The sequence below is a fragment of the Platalea leucorodia genome (genome assembly GCF_965183815.1).
Source record: "Platalea leucorodia genome assembly, chromosome: 3".
Classification (NCBI taxonomy): domain Eukaryota; kingdom Metazoa; phylum Chordata; class Aves; order Pelecaniformes; family Threskiornithidae; genus Platalea; species Platalea leucorodia.
In genome coordinates, this window is record NC_138825.1 from 60,628,996 (window position 1) to 60,651,505 (window position 22,510).

The following is a 22,510-nucleotide window of genomic DNA, read 5'->3' on the forward strand; positions in this document are numbered from 1 at the left end:
GCTGCCAAACCATTTTCTGCTAGTACCGTATCTGGTCCAGACGCATTACGGCGTCACAACAGATCTTATGGGAATAGCGACAGTTCAGTGCAACAGATCTACATGTAGCAAAAACACTGAACAAGTTCAAGTTTTTCCTCTTGGGCTGAATTTTTTAGCTTCTTGGCTGCTCTAGTATTCATCTCTTCGTGAAAAAATAACTTCAGAACAGAATACCCCATCTTTTGATTACCACGTCTTTTAGGAATTGGTACGTTTCAGACTGAAAATTGAAGACTCTGTGAAATCTTGGGCGTTTAAAGGGATTACAATCTTGAATGATAATTTCATGGATAATAGTTTAAAAACTGATGAAAAACCTTTTTATTTACCAAAACTAGCTTGTGAAACATCTCAAGTTACCACAGAGGCTAAGAGGTCAGCACATTTCAGGGAAGGGTGTTTTTCAGGTATTTGGATTTGTTGTAATAAGTAGGAATCACCCCAAGCTTGGGTTTCATGGAGAACCCAGACACTTGTGTTTCAGGGCTGAACCCAACTTTCAGCTCTCGGTACACTTAGAAAACTGTGTGTGAATTATCCCAGTGCTGTTTATCAGCATTTTCCCTTCAAAGCATACAGCATCAGGGCACCATTGGAGACTGCTCTGCATTTGTATGACCTTTAATCAGCTGCAGCTTCATGGTAGTGCAGGATTCATTATGTTTGATATGTTTTGTAAAGAAATAATGTATTTATGTTGTGCAACCGTCTCACACTTTGAATATATTGGGTGATTTCAGGTATTTTATTATCAGATTATGCATAATTCTACAGATACAATTCTGCAAGTGGTAATGCATGTAAAAACAGTTGAAATAATGAACAGTATAAAAGGAGAGGAGATGAGATGAGACAAGAGAAGAAGAGTAGAACAAGGGGCCAAAGACCCACTTCAAAATAAGTACTTGGGATTTTTTTTAATTACTATCATTATCATTTAGCTTTTGTATTCAAGGGTTAACAGACCACAATAACTTGTTCATTACCTTTTCCCAGCATTCCCGCAGATGTCCTAGATCTGCAAATAACTGAAAAATATGAATTTAGGCAGCTAAAATACAGCCTTCTAATTTCTCCACTGGATCCTTCAGAAGGCGTACCATGTGGCTCAACCTTTTTTCTGAAGGTCAAGAGAGTTTTATTCATCTGACATAAGTAGCTTGAGTGTGGCATTTATAACTTGAGTAATGTTATGGATGATAACACCATTAGACATTTTTACAGCTTCAGCAGGAGTTCAGCCAGCAGGACTATCAGCCTGATAAATGCTTTCATCTTAAAGGTTGTATTGCTACAATAACCCCGAAACTTAAAGCTGCTCCTTGAAACCTATAGCCTGGCTAAAGAGATGAAGAGTACCCTCTGACATCTCTAGGTTGCTAAAGAGCTCTCTCAGGATCCAGTGCAAGAATTAAGGTGCCCACATGCAGGTGTTCTGATCTGAATTGGAAATTACTGTAGGACTTTGTAATTTTAAATGAAGTGGGGGCAGTGCTACTCAAAAGAATTAGCTTTAGATTGAGATGAGACTGAACTCTCAGTGATGAGTCCCAACTTTTTGTTCCTATCCAATTATAAAGTGTTTCTACAGGATTTTAGGAGGCAGAACTCTTACACTGCTATTTTCAGAAACAACAGAGAGTTTCACCTCCTCTGTCCGGGTATTTTTGCAGTTATAAAACTCCTAGGAGTCTGGTAAAAAACGAATCTATAGAGTAGGCTGAAAGTGGTGAGAGAAGCTAGCAATGACAACCGGTAGAATTTTGGCTTTGTAGAAGTTGTTTGTTTTGTAGAGATCTGAAAGAGAGTGGTTATGTTCTGAAAGCAGCTAGTGAAAGTGGCCGTGCACTGATGATGCATGTAAAAACAGTTGGAAGAACTGTAGAAGAGTAGAATGAGTAGAAGAGTAGAAAGAGTAGAATGAGTAGAAGAGTAGAATGAAGGACCACAAGGGAAGGGAGTGTGAGATGAACAAAGGCCAAGTTCTTGCTTTTATGTGTAAGAATAGTAATCTGAGGCTTGTAGCAAACTAGCTGCTGCTTTAGCCCAGCAGCTATTTAACACAAAAATGTTTGTAACATGTAATGATTACAGTTAAGGCAGCCAGGTACTGTTTTTTCTTTGCTTCTGATAATGTGAAATAACTCCATTGATTTTCTTAAGATATTAATGACTTCACTGGAGTTCCTTCGTTAAACTGCTGTTCTGGTTTATAACCTTCTGTGTTTCCTGATTATCACCTTGATCACAGAAAAAATTTTAGTGTCTTTAATTTTGATTGAGACCTTTGAAGCCACGCTTCCTTTCTGAAACTTTCAAAAGTGCAACCGTAACAATTGCTTCCTGGGTGAGTTCTGTTGTATAAGTCTGATATAATACACAGTTTGAATACTGGAAGTCTGGCACAACATCTCAGAAGGAAGATAGAAAGGAAGACCTCTGACGGCAGAGGTCAACAAGGGTGACTGGAGGCTTTGAACAACAACTGTACAGGGAGATCCTAAGTAGGCTACGATTCTTCAGCTTGGAAAAGACATAACTAAGGGATTAGATAATAGAGGGCTATAAGGTTGTGACCAATGTTGAGAATGTAAGTAGGAAACAATTATTCTATATTTCTTGTAGTGTTAAGAAGTAAAGGTTACCAAGTGAAATTATCAATTATCAAAGAAGAGGCAGTGTTTTTTGCTGGGAGCTACATGTGTGTGCAGGGGAGGCGCCTGTTTAGTGCATCCTGTTCTCTTACTCTTCCCCGAACACTTGACCGCTGTTAGCGATAAGATACCAGGCTAGATGAATTTTTGATCTGGGCATATAATTGTTAGAATCTTAAATTTACACGCACTGATAATAGGTGGTAGACTGAAGGACAAGTATAAGATTTGCCCTTCCTTTGAGCTTCATGTTTAATGATGGCTAGTTTTCAAGTTGATGAGTGCCTTTAAACTTGCTTTAAAACATATTTGCCTCATATGGAATTATGTGATAGCAGCAGCAGTCTTGGCTAATGCATTTATCGTTTTGTGGATTTATTAATCCTTATTTCCTGCTGTTTTTCTAAAACTCATCAAATATGCAGGATCTTAACTTGCTTAAAGCCTCAAGACAGAAAATGCTTGTAAAAAAGAAATTGTAGGTTCCAGTCAGTCTGACTTCAGTCAGCACACAGTGGCTACAGAGTAGTTTAGGGGCAAGAAGAAAATCTACGTTATCCGTTTTGTATTTGAAGTCGTGGGTAGAAGCTCTTCTTCATCTCTTCCTGAATGTGTAACATATTGCCTTCCTCTTGGGCTATAATAATCTACTTCCAGTTGACTGATCATATTGCTTTTTGCCTCTGTTTTTGGAAGACATTCTCCCACCCTCTCTCAGCTCATTAACTGGATAACCTGTACTCCTCTGTTCAGCGCTCTGTTTCTCACAACCTGTTTGGAATCTCTGCTAAGACCTCATTTTTGTCAGCTGTGCCTTTTGATATTGTTACAACTGACACATACCTTGGTTTCTGCCACCAATTTTAGAAGTTTCTGTATAATCCAAGAAAACTGCAGAACCTGTGGTAGCCCTTCCGCTAACTCACTTTAGTGGTAGTAGTGGCCAAGTTCAAATAAGGTGTAATGGCTTATATTAAAGTGAACAAAATGCACTGCACTGTGAAATGTTATTTGCTCACAAATTTTAGAAACTTACCTGTAGACCCTGCTGCTTTGACTTTGCTCTTTATATATATATCTTTGGTTGTGGTGTCCTATTGTGGCACCATTTCACATCCCTGACTGCTTTGCTTTCAATTAATTTCCAGCGTAGCTAGTTAATTACAAGATGCGTTTCAAGGAGAGTTCAGTGGCTGATGTTTGGTGGGACTGAGGGCCATTCTGTTATTTTCAGGTACTGTTTGGCACTGCTGATGGACAGGTTATCGTCATGGACTGCCATGGCCGAATGCTGGCCCACGTGCTCCTTCATGAGTCAGATGGCATCCTCAGCATGTCCTGGAACTACCCCAGCTTCCTGGTGGAGGACAGCAGCGAGAGTGACACAGACTCCGACGACTATTCCCCACCGCAAGGTAGTGTGTACATGTCCTTCTGTTGCAGGTTTGCAAGCACTCGTGAAGGTATCTCGAATGCCAGGGAGTGGTCATGCTGTACTGAAACAGTAGGATGGCTGTGTTTTCAAGCTGATAGAGGCCAAAAGATGGTGCATTCGCTGTGGAGGTAGCGTGGGAGATGGAGCAGAGGGCTGGTATGGGGGAGTGGTTTTGTCCCCAGCTCCACCACCAGCCTCACTGCATGGCTTGCTGCAGATCATACCTCATCTGTGCTGCTCTGCCTCTGTTTGCACAAATGAGATAACAACACAAAGCTCAAAGTTTTTAGTGAGGGTGAGTAAAGAACACTAGATAGGGGCATATCAGGTTTCACCAACAAGCACGTGAGATATGATAATGGTCCATATGTATGGAGGTAGTCAGAGGGCAGTCACAAAAGTTAATGCATTATTATATAGATTTGTGTGAAGAGACACCACTACTAGACATAATGGAAAGTATTACATCTTTAATTTTAAAGAAATTCTATGAAGCAGAGATAATGCTTGTCATTATAAATCCATCCTTGATTGTCCTGACATAAAGAGATCAATAAATTCCATAGAAGGATTGGAAATGAAAATATTTCTTGCAAGTACACAGGGTAGAAGAAGGGTGACAGGAGCTGTCTGGAGTTACTAATTCCCATGCTTCAGAGCACATTGCCAGTTTGAGGGTCAGGAAGAAATCCTTCCCTCCCCTTAAATATAAATATAACTCATTGGGTGAAATGTTTTGGTTTTAAACTCTCTGGAAATCATCGATAGCAAAGACCTAGGAGGCAAAGACCTAGTTATCCATGCATAGTCTGGGATAGGATGTGGTCATTGCTTCTTTTACCCCCATCCTTCTTACTCAAGCAATGCTAATACTTCTCTTTGTTAATGCTGTTGATTAGTCCATAAGATCTAGGTAAGCTGTTTCTGTGTTCCAGTGTATAAAGTTTGAACTAAATTAAGGACTAATATAACAGTGAGTGTACAATGAAAAATTTAAGTACATAATAGCTAGAAATAATTCTGAATCTGCGTCTCAGATCTGAACCACTGAATTGAGGACTCTTGCAGTTTTAGCTCTAATTTGGACTCGGTCAAAAAACCTACCTTTTCCAGAATTGTGTATGTATGTCACTATAATAAGCATATGTATTTAAAAACTAGTGATAGAAGATAATGTGCTCATCTAGTAAAATGTTAGCATCTTCTAAACAGAGTTTTGTTTTGTTTTTTGTGCCTCACTTTTGATACTGGGTGAGATTTCTTGCCTTAGAAGAAAAGAAACAAACTTCAAATTTCCTAGCAAGCTTCTAAAGCAAGACAAGGAACAACATTAAATTGTTTTTTCATTGCTTTTTTAAAATACTGAGGTTCCAGTTGAAGGATGGTGAAGATGCAGAGTACACAGATGAGAACTTAAATGATCCAAATGTGCTAGCTTTTTCTGAGTCAATAGCGGGTGGGTGGACTCGTTACAAGCCTACAAGCCTATTTTAATGATTACCCAAACATGATGTGTTTTCTTTAGAGCAGATGCAGCACAAACTTCTCAAAGGTGACAAACCTTTGACTCACACAGATGTGTAGGAAGGACTGGAAGTTTGATGGGTTTTTCTTATCAAATCGTGTACTCACAGAGATGCTAATTACTAGACATCTTTCTCCAAAGTGCTTTTTGATCAGCTTTTTTACAAGTTCAGGAAGCAATACCGCTCTTAACTGGCTGTGCCATTTTTGTTGACTAAAAAGGTGCTGGTTGGGCCTTGAGAGGCACTTTATCAGGGGCCAGCAGCATCTCCTGTCAGAACTTGTAAACAAAAAGAGTTACAGCAAGTGCTACAGATGATAATATTGGTCATTAAGTAATTGAATAAGGGAATTTCAGTGAATACTGAAAGAGAAGCCCAGAGGAGCAGAGACTTTGCAGAAATGTTTTCTAAAGCCAAGTGTTCCATTTGGGCTCATCTCTACCTTTGAGTGCATTGGATCCTGTTATGCAGGATGGCAGGTAACTTTTCATGCTGCTGCCTAGCTCTTAACATTTAGAATACAGTCATTTGTGAAAGGTCAGGATGTTCTCTTAGAAGTTCTTATAATGTCTCTGTGTGACTTCATGAGGAGTCCCCAGCACTTGCCCAAGCAGAAACTGCATCCAACAAATAGCTTTTAATGTGATTATATTGTTTATTGTACTGGTTTTCAACTTGGGTCCCAAGGAAGCCTTCCAAAGCATTGGTTTTCAATTTGCGGACACTTTGTGGAGTTGACAATGGAGAAAGATTGAACACGACCGCTGTATAACATAATAGTGTATGCATCAATCACTTTGGATATACTGCAGTAAAAATTCACAAAGTAAAAACATCGGGGTTTCACAAAAGCAGGCAAACTAACAAGTTAAACCTACTTTGCTTTTGCCCATAGACGTTGCAGAAATAAGCAGGTAGAGTTTGAGGCTTGGAACCACTCCTGATGGCGGTAGGCTGAAGTACAGTGTATTTCAGCCTGGATGTAATTACTTCTGGTCGCTTGCCTTTTGCTCACTCCAGAGCTTTGTTTTTGCAGACGGACCAGCTGCCTATCCAGTCCCGGTGCAGAACACCAAGCCACTACTGACTGTCAGCTTCACGTCGGGAGACATCAGTTTAATGAACAATTATGATGACTTGTCTCCTACTATCATCCGCTCAGGGTTGAAAGGTACAAAAGGAAGCCATTTCACCCCCTTCCTATGCTCTGTTTTTCTTGTATATTTAACGATGTGTGCGTAGGTTATGTTTTTGCAGTTGTCTTTGCTAACCCAGAAGCACTCGGCCGCCGTTGTTGCCGTTTCCAGCAGTGACACCTGCTGGTGGAAGAGCAGCGCTCGGCTGATAGAGTTTCTGTGTTTGAAAAAATGTTTACATTTTTGAGATCACGTTTTTATGGCAGTTTTGTAGAGCAACTGATCTGTTTGCTGTTTTTCAGCTGAATGTGCTAATATGTTTATGCTTCTTTGTGTGAATGCCTCTGCTACGTAACACTTCCTTTGCATCTTTAATTCACAAGGTCTCCACCCATGCTTTTGGTAACCGGGTATGAATCGCAGTGCTGCTTTGACTCCCACAAATTCTGAAAACTTGCTAGAACTGTTAATTATCAAGAGGCAAGTTATTCTGAGAGAAGGAAAATTCTACTGATTAATTGCTATATATCTTGCTAAGTGATGTGCATGAATGTTTGCACAATCAGTATTCCATGTAAAATCTTTAACTGACATTGAAATTTTTACTGTTCTTACCTATCAAAAAAGTTCCTTACTTTGCCAGCAGTCTCAGTACAATTTACAGTGCTTTGCCTGCAGGGACATTTAATTCATTACAGCACATAAGCACATACTTAAATATAGGTTCCATTGATTCCTTTTCATCTCCACAGCTAAATTAGTTTTATATTAGATGAAAAAAAAAAATTAAGCTGTTGGAGCAGACTCTTAGCTGTTCTGTAATAGCAGGATATTTTTGGTGAAAAGTTGCCCTAACAGCAGCCTAATAGTTTTTGGGTGATCCACTATGTAAGGTAGTCTTAGGAGGTAAAAACATCACCTTTGAGGTTTCTTTTCCACTCCTGCTTCCATCTGTGCCAACACAAGAAGCACATGGCTGGGCAAAATATGGCATCACGAGGCAACCTTATGATCCAGAAAACTTCTTCAGCCAAAAGGACGCCTAAAGTCTGGGAAACTGGAACTAATTTAGAGATCTTGTGATACTCGCCAATGGGTCTGCCCAGAATCTCTACAGTATTATAGTAATTAGAGTAGGGAGTAATCTTGAGTTGTCATCTAGTCTAGCTTTCACCTGGAAACAGCGGGAGAAACAAACCCCGTCTTATTCTCTGTTTAGAGTTGCAGGGCTCTGTCTTGCTGAGGATGTCTGTCCTGTTTCTCTTTCCCCATTGACTTTCACTAATGTAAAAAAGATCCCTTAATTACGCCACCCTCCTCTAGCAACACATTAATGTGCAAGCTAGAGTAGAAATATTTTTATGAATTGTAAACTGGGCTACATTGTTCTCATCAGTAGACGAAGAATGTGCAACATCTTGCTGGATTGGGAGTGTGTGTGAGAGAGACAGAGAAAGGTGACTTGGGTATCACTGTCTGTTGTTTTGAAGCATTGTACAGTGGAAAGTATTTTACATATAGTTTTATATAGATGTACGCATTTTCTGTATCTCCTTATCAAATTTTTTTTAAGTGAGTGTAATTTTACTAGTTTTTATCACATGCAAGAATGTGCAAAACCACCCAGCTCAGGGTCTTCATTCTCTCCAGCCAGTTGGTATTCTGCTGAGAGTGGATGGTCTTCAGTATTGTGTGTGAGTCTTAATTCATGTGTTTCTGTTTGATATCTGTAAGTATTGCTTTGTGGTCTCTGCAGCAGATGCCCTTGTCTTTATGGGCTGCTGGAGGCTACTCAATGTATTTTTAAAGCAAGCAACTATAAAACTGTTTCAAGCATTACCAATGTATTTTTGCCATTCTACTAGCTTTGCATAGCTGTCATTTTACTGGGAGTATTCATATTAAATTGATGCAGAAAAACATTTGCTGTTGGATGAGAATTTGATTACCCAAATACAAGTTCTTCTTTTCATCCAGCTTGAACGCTCCTGGAAGTTTTATCAGTTCTAGAGGCGGTCCTGAACTGTTCAACTGTATCCTTTCTTTTTTACGCTTTTTAACTCAGTGATTCGCAGTACACTGCTACCTGCAGAACTGCTGAACGGCATGTACTAGTTGTACTAGCTAGCTACAACTACTACCTGCAGAGCTATTGCACATTTAGAGTGCTATCTGTTCAAGGTTTGCTGATACACATGCCTGTAGCGGCTGGCAAGTAGTTTTGAGGGATGGCTCTGATCCACTGATTCACTTGCAGACCATTACTCTAGGTGAAACCTCCGTCTGATTTCTAATCTCTGTGCTTGCGCTGAGACCTAGTTATCAGTTGAGCTATTTTATATCAAGGTTCGTTAATCGTTGAAGACCCCGTTGGCAGTTCAAGCGTGCTGTAGAGCCATGCTGTCCCAGGGGGATGCTACAGCCCACGTGCAGCCCTTCGATGCCTTTGCAGCAGCCTAATTCTAGGAGTTTTGAGAGAGAGAGAGAGAAAAAACTGCTAGACACAGTAATCGCTCCTCTTCTTCTTGGTATGGGGATCAACTGAAAGTTTTACCTGAAGACATGTATCCAAAGGGGACTGTTTTTTCACTTTGGTAGTTGTGTAGTTAAACCAGTTACCAAAAGTGGAGTTGATCAGCTTGTGTCAATGATTTCTAACCTGCCTATCGTTATACTCTCCAAGAAAGATGAATAAATTCTATTGCAGATTACTTAGAGGGCTGTGTACTAAGAGAAAAAAAGAGGCATACAATGCCTAGCTGTGGAAAATTCATAGAATCATAGAATGAATGGTTTGAGTTGGAAGGGGCCATGGGCAGGGACACCTTCCACTAGACCAGGTTGCTCAAAGCCCCATCCAACCTGGCCTTGAACACTTCCAGGGATGGGGCATCCACAGTTTCTCTGGGCAACCTGTTCCAGTGCCTCACCACCCTCATAGTGAAGAATTTGTTCCTTATATCTAATCTAAAGCTACCCTCTCTCAGTTTAAAGTCATTACCCCTTGTCCTACCATTATGTGCCCTTGTAAAAAGTCCCTCTCCAGCTCTCCCGGATCCTTCTCTTCTCCAGGCTGAACAATCCCAACTCTCTCAGCCTGCCTTCATAAGAGAGGTGCTCCAGCCCTCTGATCATCTTTGTGGCCCTCCTCTGGACTCACTTCAACAGGTCCATGTCCTTCTTATGTTGGGGTCTCCAGAGCTGAACGCAGTACTCCAGGTGGGGTCTCAGGAGAGCGGAGTAGAGGGGGAGAATCACATCCCACGACCTGACGGTCACGCTTCTTTTGATGCAGCGCAGGATACAGTTGGCTTTCTGGGCTGCAAGCGCACATTGCCGGCTCATGTTGAGCTTCTCATCAACCAACACCCCCAAGTGCTTCTCCTCAGGGCTGCTCTCAACCCATTCTCCGCCCAGGCTGTATTTTGCTTGGGTTTGCCCCGACCCATGTGCAGGACCTTGCACTGGGCCTTGTTGAACTTCATGAGGTTCGCATGGGCCCACCTCTCAAGCCTGTCAAGGTCCCTCTGGATGGCATCCCTTCCCTCCAGCGTGTTGACTGCACCACACAGCTTGGTGTCATCAACAAACTTGCTGAGGGTGCACTCAATCCCACTGTCCATGTCACCAACAGAGATCTTAAACAGTGCCGGTCCCAATACCAACGCCTGAGGGTTGTATTATTATCATAAAAATTATATTATAAACATTATCTTGAGGAGCATGCGTCTTGCCTCTGATATGGACAGAAGTATAATTCCCATGAGAGATATCAGAAAGTTGAAATCATACAAAACCATTTTAAATTGCACATAAAAGTCCCTGAAAATGACAAGTTGACAACTTGAAACAATTTTGAGATCCTTCCTGCCAACTCTCATTTCTCTCCTGCTTCTTCATTTGAAGACAGCTTCTCGCCCACAAATGTCTTCAAAAGGTTCTTGGCAGATTGAGCATCCCAGAGCACAAAAGTTTTGTCTTTACCTTCACTTTGTCTCAGCACAAAATAGCTCCCTTTCACCTCTGATTTAAGAGTAAAAAGGTTTAACGACTAGCTCAGTATTCCTTGCACATGCAAATCTGCCTCCAAAACACAAGCAGAAACACAAAATACTGGTTTAGTGCTCTTGTTGCAGTGTGACAAAGAGCTGGAGGATATAAGGGTTTGAAATTAGCATCCCCAAATTAAGCTGTGGGCGTTCCTCATCATAAGGTGCCTGTAGGAGAAGTAGCTGATATGTATATTCATATCCATGTACACGAGAGACTAAGCAATCCCTGTGTGCTTCTGGCAATCCTGCTAGACAGATGAGTAGATTTTCACAAGTCATGTGTCAAAAGAAAACCTATGACATGGAGGCCATCTGTATTTATGGACAAAAATCCAGAAGTCTTTCTAGTTTGGTGTTACACTAAAATATAAGTCTAGTTTGAGTGGTACTGGAAGTTATAGTCGCAGCCGGTGAGAACATGAGGCATTGCCAAATATGCTGCTTTTTTGCCCTGTAGGTCTTCCCAGACAAATATTCTTTGCTGCTCTCTTAGTCAGTGAGGTTATTTATCTGCGTATTAACTTAATTCCAGGTATTTACCCCAAAGATATGCATAGGATCTTCCACATCAGTTTTAACATCTCTAGTAAATTCTTGTACGTAGGTGCTTAGGAGCAACCACTGATTACATTCTAGACTCACAATAGAGAGAAAAAAATGAATGGGTTTTACACATTTTTTTGCAATTTACGAAATACAGAGTCGTTCTCAGAAGTGAATATGAGGCATATTTGCTACTATTTCGATGAAAGGATTTAGGTTTCTAAGTAACCTTTGAGAGCATGATTTAGCTGTTCAAGTAACTTTGCAGCATCTGGAAACACTGTTCCTTCTGATTCTAATCACTGATTATTGCAAACTGTCTTTGCGATTTCAGATGTGGTGGTACAGTGGTGTACGCAAGGGGACCTACTTGCAGTAGCAGGCATGGAGAAGCAGAGCCAGCTAGTTGACCTCAGCAATGGTTCCATGTTGAAAAGCGCACTTGTCAAGTTCTACAATGTGCGCGGGGAACATATCTACACGCTGGAGACACCTGTGCAGGTAGGAGGTATTTTTTAAGTCAGTTCTCAATGCTTTGCTGACATGCTTTTCCCACATCAGCTCTTTGTGAAAGAGCTGCAATGTGAAAAGGTTTACAGAGGTTTTAAAGGTTTTAAAAAGGTTTACCTGCAATGTGAAAAGCTTTGCAAAACGTCCTGAACACATTCTAAAATACGATAGAGATAAAATTGCACTATAAATAATTATTGTTGGCATTAAGGTAAACATCCAAGAGTGCGTCTGTTTCTAAGGCCCACTGTGCTAGGTTTTGTGCAAATCTATAATGAGAAACAGTCTGTTTCCCAAAACCATTGGGCCATGAACAGACAAGATAGAAAAAGGAAGTTGTTGTTTTACAGATAAGTGACTGAGGAGAAAAAAATTGATACCTTACTTGACATTGTAGCAAAGCCAAGAACTGGCCAAAAATATTCCAAGTGCAGTGTCATAACAAGAAGATGATTCTCTCTTCGTTATTGCTGTAGTTTTCTAATGTACAATCAGTGGATCTGATGCAATATTTTACTTTTTATGGCATCAGATGGAGAAGTATGAATCAGAAAGTCTCGTTTCTGTTCCCACCTTCTGTACAGACTTTCACTGTAACCTCAGTCGTGTTACTTGACAAGTAAATGTCAACACATGGTCTGTGCTGCTTAGGAGCACAACATGCTTCATAGGTCTTCGCTGATATTTCAGAACTCAGCTGAATGTCACTCTACAGTTAATTTCATTTTCTGCAGAACAGGGATGACCCCGTTCTGATTTCTGACTGTACTAGTGAAACTTAATTAATTTACACTAGCTTTGATATCTAAAAGTGAAGGAAAATGCTATGGATATGTTTACTTATTTATGTTTAATCATGATACCATTTGTTATCATTTCTTTTTCAGTACCCTGATCTGGGATGGATACAAAAGGATGACGTAGTAAACCAGCTGCTAAGCTTTTGTGTTTGCTTATATTTAGCATTAACCTGTGCTTATTAACGTTAGCACTCTAATTTAGATAGAATTCTTTAGTTTTGTAATGTATAAAATAATGTTCTCTAAAGCCAACCTAAATAGGTACAGTGACGTCTAATGCTGATTTAGGTATCTAAAGGACTTACCCATACCCACAGTTTTATTGTCTTAAGCATAGCCCTTTCAGCTAAGTAGCCCAGCCCTTTCCTCTTTGGATCAATTTTGGAGAAAACGTATTTATACTGGTGTTGCTTATTCCCAGACCAGGTAAAAGCCAGACCTCGTTCTGTTACGTCAGTACCAGAATACCGTATGTCCATGTTAGCTGTTGAACCAGTGTAACACTGGTGTCAGGTTGTGAAATCAAGCTGTGGTTTGAGCAGCGGAACTGATGGGGTCAGATTGCCTTAAGGTGTGCGTGTGTGCAGGCTCATCTTTTACTGCTCTCTCCCCGACTTTGTTCCCAATCACCTCAAATGCCTTCATTTCCTCTAGTGCTCCCTATATCCCATCAACTTCTTTTCATATTTTCAGCTCTCCTTTCTCCTTTACTTAATCAGCTGGGAGAAAGCAGATATTGTGGCTGACGCAAGGGCTAATTATTCTGCCATCATATGAGTACTTATAGGACAACTGACAGGTCATACAGAACAGGTAACTACCGAGTTCATACTGCTGTATTTCTCGTAACGAAAATATTAACATGAGGCTCTCTGCTCTTTCCAGCTGCTAATTTTCACTGAAATTGCAGCAGTTTAACATCATGGAGATTTCTTCCCCCTTTGTCAACTTCAGATGAAAAGCCAACAGCTTCAGAAGTTGTAAGCCAGGTTGGAAGTGAAGGATGGGGGGGTGGCAACCACCAATTAATAATGCAGTTATGGAGTCTCATTTCCTTAGGAAGCCAGGGTAAAAATAACATTCAAAGTGATGTCTTTATGTTTATTAAAAGACTGTGTGCATAAACCTGCCTAAAATTAGAGCCGCTCCTCTTCTTTCGTTAGTTAGTGTTTATTCCCTTTATTTAGTGCATTTAAATTCCTATTTACTCAGCTGCAGGAGGAAGTGAGGGGGTCTTTCAGAAGGACACCTGTATCTGCTCATGTGGACTTTATGCTTCTATGTATTTGAATGCTGGTCTAACGGTATTACCAGCTAAGTGACAGGTATGCTAGAACATTGTTAAGTATTTGGTTTACTAACAAAACCAGATAAAAAACGCTGTTGCAAAAAAATTGCTAGTAACTTTTGTTATTCTGTGTCTCTGCTCCGACGATGTATATGCAAAGATGACAGAGTGAGTCAGTGGTCCCAGTAATTTGTCTGACGACAAATTCATCAGAGTAAATTAATTTGTTTTCTGTACCTTGACAGTCAGCCTTGTAATGGGATTTTATAAAATTCATCACTGGTTATTGAAGAAAAGAAAAGAATTTCCTCATCTTGAACTCTTCTGAAGCAAGCAAATGTGTGACTGGAAGAGCACATTTATTCTAAATGAGTATTGTTCTGAATATAAAGGTCAAAAAAAGTAAGGCAATAACAAACTTAGAAAATCGTGGATTACAGGTGCAAAAATGATTTTCTATGTGGTCCTCTGTCCCAGTTCTTTGATAAGGCAGACATCTGAAAATTTTATCAGTAAAATATACTGAACTGTTTCTGTTTCTGCTGTTTGTCTGTCCTGTCTTTGGTAGGTTATTCAGGAAACGAGATTTTATCATTTATAACAAAACTCAGTCTAAAACTGATGTAGGATTTGTACACAACTTGGCTGGAATGTTACCTAATATAAAGTCATTGCAAACCCCAAGGTAGAGTAGGTTTGGGTACTGCAGGTTACTCATCTTGATGATGACCGTTGTCATGGGTTCCTTCAAGGTGTTTTATGTGCCACCTTCTCCTCCAGCTTTAGTACGGTCTTGGCATCCCCTGTCTCATTTGATTAACTCACTTAAGCTCTTACCTTCGGTGTCGGATTTTATGGTTCATAAACCTAGTTTGCTGACTATAAAACCCTAGACAGGGAAATGACACTTGTTTAGAAGTATCCAAATGAACGCAGTAGCTTTGCATGAAAAATAATGCTCATAAACAGAGTGGTAGAGTTAGTTAGCATAGTGTAACAGTCTCTCTTGATCCCTGCTCTGGGGCTTCAGCCTGCCACCCTGACATGCTGCAAGAATATATTTGCAGAATATAGTGGAAAGAGCTGAAAAAGCATCAGTAAGGGTTGGGCAAATGTTGAACTACTGCTACGCAGAATCAAACTGGTTCGAACCTTGAAAGAATGGTGAAAAAATTTCAGAAGGGACTTCAGAAAGTTATGCCAGACCTTTATCTTATTGAAAGTAATTATATGAAAACGAGGTCCATACTGTGACTCCAAAGACTTGATTTTATAAATGAAGAGCCTATCTTACTTATTTTATAAATAAGCAGCATATCTTAAAGGCTGTTGATGAGCTGATAACCATTCAAAAATATACTATCAATTTCCGTAAAACTTAGCTCTTACTACGCTTGTCCTTGTGTACACGACCACCAACCTGATGAACCAAAAATATGCCCAGTTCTTTTAGCTGACAGTTTTTTCATGGTCTTGCTTTTTCAATATTTAAAAATGTGATTACAACAGCAAGCTGCCCTGGTGCTCATAATTTTTTATTGGAAGAATGTTAATTTCTTACATTATTTGTTAAATCCTCATAACCCTTCCCTGGCATCAGGCAGGGTTGAGAATAATCAACTCATTCAAGACTGTTTTACAGTCTTGCTAAAATTGTTTGCTGGAAGTGCTGCAACCCAGTTCTGTCATTTCAAAATTTCTCATCAGATGTGCCGACAGGTCTGTATTATATCAACTAACCACACCTGCTGTCATAAAGCTCTCTTCTGAGTGGATACAACTGCTTCATATCTTCCCATTTGAACTTTAAACAGAGGAGTCTCCTGCAGAATCACTTCAAAATTACCTAACTGCTGACTTTACCAAACCTGTGAAATTATTCCGTCCGATGGTTCAAAGTTGTGGCTTATATTTTGGTTCCGTCTTCGCTTTTCATAATTTTCTTTCCTGTATGTCCCAGAGAGGACCAGGGGAACAAGAACATGGATTTAGAAACCATGATGCTGATCTCTTTTATACACCTATAATCCTAGAGTAAATTTACATTATCTTACGATTTTATACCACTGTGTAACTGGTGTAAGAACAGATTAAACCTCAAGTGCAGTGAAGAAGAAGGATAAGAGTGAACTGCGCCTGTATGTTCCAGAATCAGCTGTATAGGCAACAAGATTAGGTGCAGAAAAACTGCGATCACATTTTTATCAGTGTAATATTTTTAAACTCTAATTCAAAGTGGTGTACCAGGGGCTAAATCTTTGTGGGAGAGGTTTCCAGGAGTCTTTGAGAAGAAGACCCACTTGCTCTAAACCTGCTGCTGCCAGCAGCAGCCTTCACAGCATTTCACAGACTGCTTCTCTACTGGAAACGTCCCGGCATCTGAATGGATAGATTTAAGATTATATGATCCTGCAGAAACCTGGTAGTTGTGTAAAAGCTATTTTACTAAGGCCTGAGAAGGAGGGTGCCATTTTAGGTTAAATTCAGATGAAAAGGCTTTGAGAGAAGAGGCTGCCTTTTATGTTACCCAGCTGAGCTGACCTTGCTTACTTTGTCTTCATTTATTTCACATAGGGTGTTCAGGTTTGTTGCTTCTGAATTAACATTGCCTTTCATGTATATCGCCTGAAATTAATCCTATTTAGTTGTTATTGGATGACAACAAGGCTTCAAGAAGAGTTTTATTTTCTTACAGAAAGAGAAACGAGCAACAGTTTCGAACTAGCTGGTGAAACATTCTTTGGGATATCAATAAGGACCTTGATGTTTTCCATATAGGCCATAAGGTCATCTCTGCTGCAGAAATGGGTCATGATCAGGATTGGAAAATGGAGGCACTTGTCTAAGCAAAGACTCGTTCTGCCAAAATGAAATCTCATCGTTGTATTGAAATCCCCCCCCCCCAAAAAAAAAATTACTGTAGAAACAGGGTATAAGGAACATCTGCAAATCAACTAAGAGTTTGCTGCATCAAAAATCATATAAGGCCACAGCAGGGTAATTTCTGACCACGTCGTAGTCTTTATTGCTTTATCACCATCAATTCTTACTAGTTAATATTAATCCCACTGTAAATATGGGGAACAGAAGAATGAAGAAGTTATGTTACTTTCCAGCAACCATCCGTGAATACTGTGGCAGTAGAGAGATGTGCACACACAATTCACGAGAGCTGGTTGGGCACTGCAGCCCTTGCACCTTCCAGCTTCTCTCTGAAAAAAATGGAGGGAAAAATGCGTGCCTCCATATCAGCAGTCTAAAGTGAGAGAAAGCAGGCAACGTACATCAGAGTTTTACTTACACATACCATTCGCTAGACACTATTTTGCAGTTGGGTTCTTTCTTCTGAGAAAAATCCTACTTGTTGCTGGTCTTTCTGCCCTGGAATACCGTTTTTATTTCATTACCAGTGGGACTCCCAGTGCCAGCAGACAAGGGATTAGTGCAAGCAGCAGGCAGGCCCCATGGCTCAGGATTTCTGAGCTCAAGGCAGGCAGCAAGAATCAGCTTGAACAGTGTTTTTGTTGACTGAACTGCATACAAGTGATGAAAGGTACATAAATTATCTTGTCTCCTGCAAGAGAGACAGATGAGTGACTTATAAGAAGCAACCACAGAGCTTGAGCAGGAATATCCATTCCCATGTGCTTTTCTAAGGGGAGTCAACATTGCAGCAGGGGGTACAGATTTGAGTAGATGTAGCTGACTTTCAAGCCCACTCTGAAAAAAATGACAAAAAAGCTCCTTGTTGGCCACTTTTTGAGATGTGTTTTCAGTCAATATTTCTCCTCATAAAACATCTCATTTTTTTCTCCTTTAGCCAATTATTTCTAATATATAATTGTCATAGAGCTGAATCCTATCTATGTGTAGAAGTTCAAGAGTTTTTCCAGGATTTTTTTTTCCTACATGTTTGTATTTAAACCCTGGAATTCATTCAGGTATTTACAGTTTGTGCTGAGATTTTTCAAAACCTGATGGGATTTTTATATGCAAAGTGAGATTAGAAATTATCATTAGATGTTATATTTGTAGCTGCATTTCCTTGTTCCTAGCAGAAAAAAACAACTGTGCAAACATGGAAAATAAAATTCTTCTGTGCTAGAATCTGCTTGTTCATTTTCTAGCAGATGCAATATGGGTATCAATAACTTTTTTCCTTCCTTTTTTTGCTAAAACAATGCAAATAAGTGGATGCATTGTGAGGAGCAATACTTCTGCGTTGGATGTTGGAGTTCAATGGTTGTTTCTCAGCAGAGTTGGGAAGGAAAGCTGTGGTCAGCTCATAACCGACTTGCTGCAGTAATTGATTCATATCCCTTGTCCTTCAAGGGAAAGAGTGAAAAGCGTAGTTATTGAAAAATAGTATTGGAGCAGTACATTTAAAGGTCAGGTCATATCTGGCATTTGGGTGATCTTTTATTTCTCCAAGCCTGTAATGACAGGGTAATTTTCCCTGAACCTCATCTTAAATCTTAGCCCTTCACCATAAATGAACTGTTGCTGTATACTGAGGAGTACTGGGGGACTGACCGTTCCATAGAAAAGGAAGGCAAGGCACGTCTGCTGAATCAGTAAGCAAAGACAAACCAGTATGGTACAAGTGCTCTTTGATGAGATTGAAAATATTAAGATTAAAGCATGTGAGGTGTGTGGGGAAACTAAATGTACGAATGTAGGAGTAGAAGTGATGTGATTTACAACAGTACACCACTTGTAGGTATTGTGTGTATGTGTATTTAAACATGCACCTACTCACGTATTGTTTACATAAAAATACATAAACATAATATAAGGGAATCAAGACATTCAGAAGCTTAGAAGATGGTTGAACTATGGTTGCCTTTTGGGAAACTGCGGTGAAATCATGAGGTGAGGCAATGTCTTTCAACTTCTGACTTCCTACTCTTCCCCAGCTCCACAGTGCTGAGTTGCCAGAGGTCCCACTCAGCATTTCAAAGCTGCTGAAAAACCTGTTCCTTGGGAATATGTTTAAGATTGCAAAGGTTCTTGCACTGGTGCTGTCTGCATCTCTGCTGTTCTCTGCATGCAGCGGTAACCTGAGGAGAGAAGTGGTTTCATTTGACTCTATTTGGATGAACAGAGGCCTATCTGGGTGTGACATATTGGGTTATGATAGCTGCAGTACTAGACTTCATAGTAGAGCTGTCTGGGTGTGCTGTATTGGATTATGACATCTGGGATATTAAACTTCTCTTCTGGCATTAAACTCTATCCAATAAATAAACATTTGTGTGCTAAGTCACACACTTGTTTGTTCCTTCACCATATTTATGGGTAAGCTTTAGTTGATGCAAGGTGAACAGAAGGATGTGGTTTGGATCCCATGGTAATACTCAGGTAGATAGTTCTGCCCATGCTGGCTTTCAGCCTTTGGGGAAAGCAGGGTCACTGCTACTGATGCCTTTCTCAGGCTATCGTATAGTAGATGTGACAGGTGCCTAACTTGTGTCAGTGCCTTTTCAATAGCATTTATTTTGCAAGTAGCTTGAACTGTCTCATTACTGCCAGACCATGTGAGGGCTGAGCCACACTCCCAAATCATGAAAATACCAATCAGTAAGGGATACTTTATGTGATCTCTCATTAAATTTAAGGCTCTGTCCTACAGATTATGGTTATGAGAAGCTATGTAATAATTACTGATGGTACACAAAGGATTTCTCAGTTCTTTTGAAGTTCTTCACTACAAAATGCCTTTAGCAATTACTGTGAAAATCACAAGGTTCACATGTTGCTGCTTCCTATTTGCATATCAGTCAGCCTGAAGGTTTGTGCCTCTGTGGAAGTGTGTGAGTGTGTGGTGTTCCCTAGCTGTAATGAAAACGAAGGTCCTTCATTCCTCCTGCTTTAAAACCAATATTTTCCTTGAAATTTAAATCTAGAATAAGATGACATAGGAGGGAAGGTCTGTTCTCTGAAAAAGTTGTTTCGTCCAACCCTTTATCTTGATGATAGACATTGATATAGTGCTGTGCAGCTGCATTTTGCTTCATAGCATTCACATAAAAACATCTTGTCCCAGTTTCTCACCTTTAAGCATCTTGAATTTGTAACTGAAGGGAAAGCTTTTATCTCCAGGCTAGATTACTAACTTCTGCGCTGATCTAACCCAGCTATCTGGGTACCATATTACTAGAGAGGAGTGGATAAAAGTTACTACTGATGGTGCCTTGACCCTTATCTTCTGTATAGTTAACTCTTGTTTGGTACATCTTGTGAAGAGCAAAGATATTCCAAAGAGACCCTGAACTTTCAGTAAACACAGTTCATAATTTAGATGAAAAACATGTTTGCTTAAACTTTTGAGTGTCACGGATTGTGAAAAGAAGGGAGCCCTTCACAGGAAGGAGTAAACCTTTTGTAGTTCACTGATTACAACCTGCTGCACAGTATTCTTCGTGGAGTGAAAGTTTCTCCTTTACTCTGTGGGGTTTACTTGTATAGAGATAGCAGCTATGGGATTGAAATTCCATACAATATGTGTATATATGCAAATACAGATGCCTTGTAACACAGAAAGCAAGAGATGACAGGTGGATGCAGCGAACACTCATGAAGGCCAAAAGTAATAGTGATAGGGCTATAAGAGGTCACAGCAGACTGATGCTTTACATGAAAAAGATGGGGTTTAGGAAGAGAGTTTAGAGAGCTCCTTGCAAGCACAACTCTTAATGTTCATGCAGCAGGGAATAATGTCCAAAGCAGCATTTGAGTTGTTTATTGTTATTCTGCTCCACATTCTGACACTTAGTACCAGTCACCCCTGACTCTTTCTGGTTTTACTGTCATGAATTTAGACATTGCTGAGTGTAGACAAGCAGAAGACAAAAGGTCATTCTCTGTTTTGTTCCTGGTGCTCTTTCACAGTTCACTTCCTCTGGGAGTAGTTCAAAAGAGACACTGTGCGGCAGAAGACTCAGTGCAAGACAAGAAAGCCGACCGGGTTTTGTCCACTAGTTTACCAAGTGTCTCTGGGCATATAATTTAACTCTTTAGTTGTAAAATGTGAGCTGTTCCCAATGTAACATTAGATGACTGAAAAAAACAGCTGCATAGGGCATCAGAAGATCCTGCTTTTTAACACTGTGTGACCTTAAAGTCACTTACCCTGTCTAGGTAATGAATTTGATAGACAATTCCTTGTCTGAAGAGCTTTAAGCCTTGTGAGTAAAAAGCACTGTATAAACATCAACCGCTGTTATCGATATTTCAGATGTTCACATTCCTCCCCCTTTTTGTGGGCAATAGCGTACACTTTTAAGTTTCTGGAAGACTTAGGATGGCATGATCGGTGCTGAATTCATGCAGTCACTTGCTGTGCAACTATCATCTTGGAAAAAGTACAGGCTCTTCTAAAGTTGTATCCTTTTCCTCTCCATGCAGCGTCCCATCATCTCGATCTGTTGGGGTCACAGGGATTCGCGCCTGCTGATGGCTTCCGGACCTGCATTATACGTTGTCAGAGTCGAGCACAGGGTCTCTAGTCTGCAGCTGCTGTGCCAGCAGACCATCGCGAGCTGTCTGCGGGATGACAAGGACATCAGCAAACTGACCCTGCCCCCCCGGCTCTGCTCGTACCTCACCACTGCCTTTATACCAACAATCAAGGTAAAATGAAAGAAATGTGTGTGTGTGTGAGGAGGAGGAAAGGGTTGCTTGATTTCCCCCCCATGGTGCTCATAAGTGACAATGGATAAATTATAAGATATTATAATTATCATAATTATAATTTTAAAAGCTTGATTAAGGGTCATTCCTGTCCTCTTCAAGAGCCCACTGATCCATTTGGTGCCTATTAAAATCTTAAAAGAAGGCTCGCACATGCTAATCTGCATTATTCCATGGGGATGGCCTTTCCAAGAACATCATAAGGGTAAAATATGCTGGTGACTCACAAAGACTTCTGAAGAAGCTCACGCTGATGATAATACTGCGTCGCAGTTATAGGAGAAATTCACAGTGGCAAAACTCTTGCCTCCTTACTTGTTACATGAGTCCTTATATTGCCAGGAAAGTTATACTTAAGACCTGTGGCTGCCCAAATATTTCTACTGACAGTGAGTTCTGCTAACCTTACTGCTCCAACATTGCTATGGAGAAATGAACCAGATATTATGCCTTTTGCTGTACCACTAGCAGAGCCATCTGCTCAACCCCTTTGTTTCATGGTTTTGCCCTCAGTCACATCTCAGGATTTCCCAACTCTTTATCACAGCCTATAAACCAGAGCATTAGCTGGTAAATGCCCTACATTCAAACATTTATTTTTGTGTTACGTATTTTTTTGTGTATGTGTTACAGCACTCTCTTGAGCCAGTTTCAGGTCCTTGTTAAACAATACAGAGCTAGAATAACTAATTTGAAATCAGTGGAGTTGGCCCAGCTTAAATGAGAGCAAATTATGCTTATAAAATAATGATTCAGCATAGTTCCATTTGGGTACTGCTAATCAGGGCAATTTGTGCCACTGTGAAACATTTCATTTGCCAGAGAAGAATAA

At 40.2% G+C, this 22,510-nt stretch overlaps 1 protein-coding gene across 9 annotated transcripts in view; it reads left to right on the plus strand.

The window, feature by feature from the left end:
- TULP4 (TUB like protein 4) overlaps positions 1-22,510 on the plus strand; it is a 164,036-nt gene that overhangs the window by 117,384 nt on the left and 24,142 nt on the right. For 8 of the 9 annotated variants that reach the window (XR_014227541.1, XM_082305340.1, XM_082305344.1 and 5 more), the window contains 5 exons: positions 3,931-4,111; positions 6,694-6,828; positions 11,723-11,889; positions 12,786-12,821; positions 21,394-21,618. Coding sequence is in view for 8 of the 9 variants with exons in the window: in XM_082305340.1 (XP_082161466.1) it covers positions 3,931-4,111; positions 6,694-6,828; positions 11,723-11,889; positions 12,786-12,821; positions 21,394-21,618 (744 nt within the window). In the remaining variant the exon portion in view is untranslated. The remainder of the gene's footprint in view (positions 1-3,930; positions 4,112-6,693; positions 6,829-11,722; positions 11,890-12,785; positions 12,822-21,393; positions 21,619-22,510) is intronic. The other variant, XM_082305342.1, reaches the window with a different exon arrangement.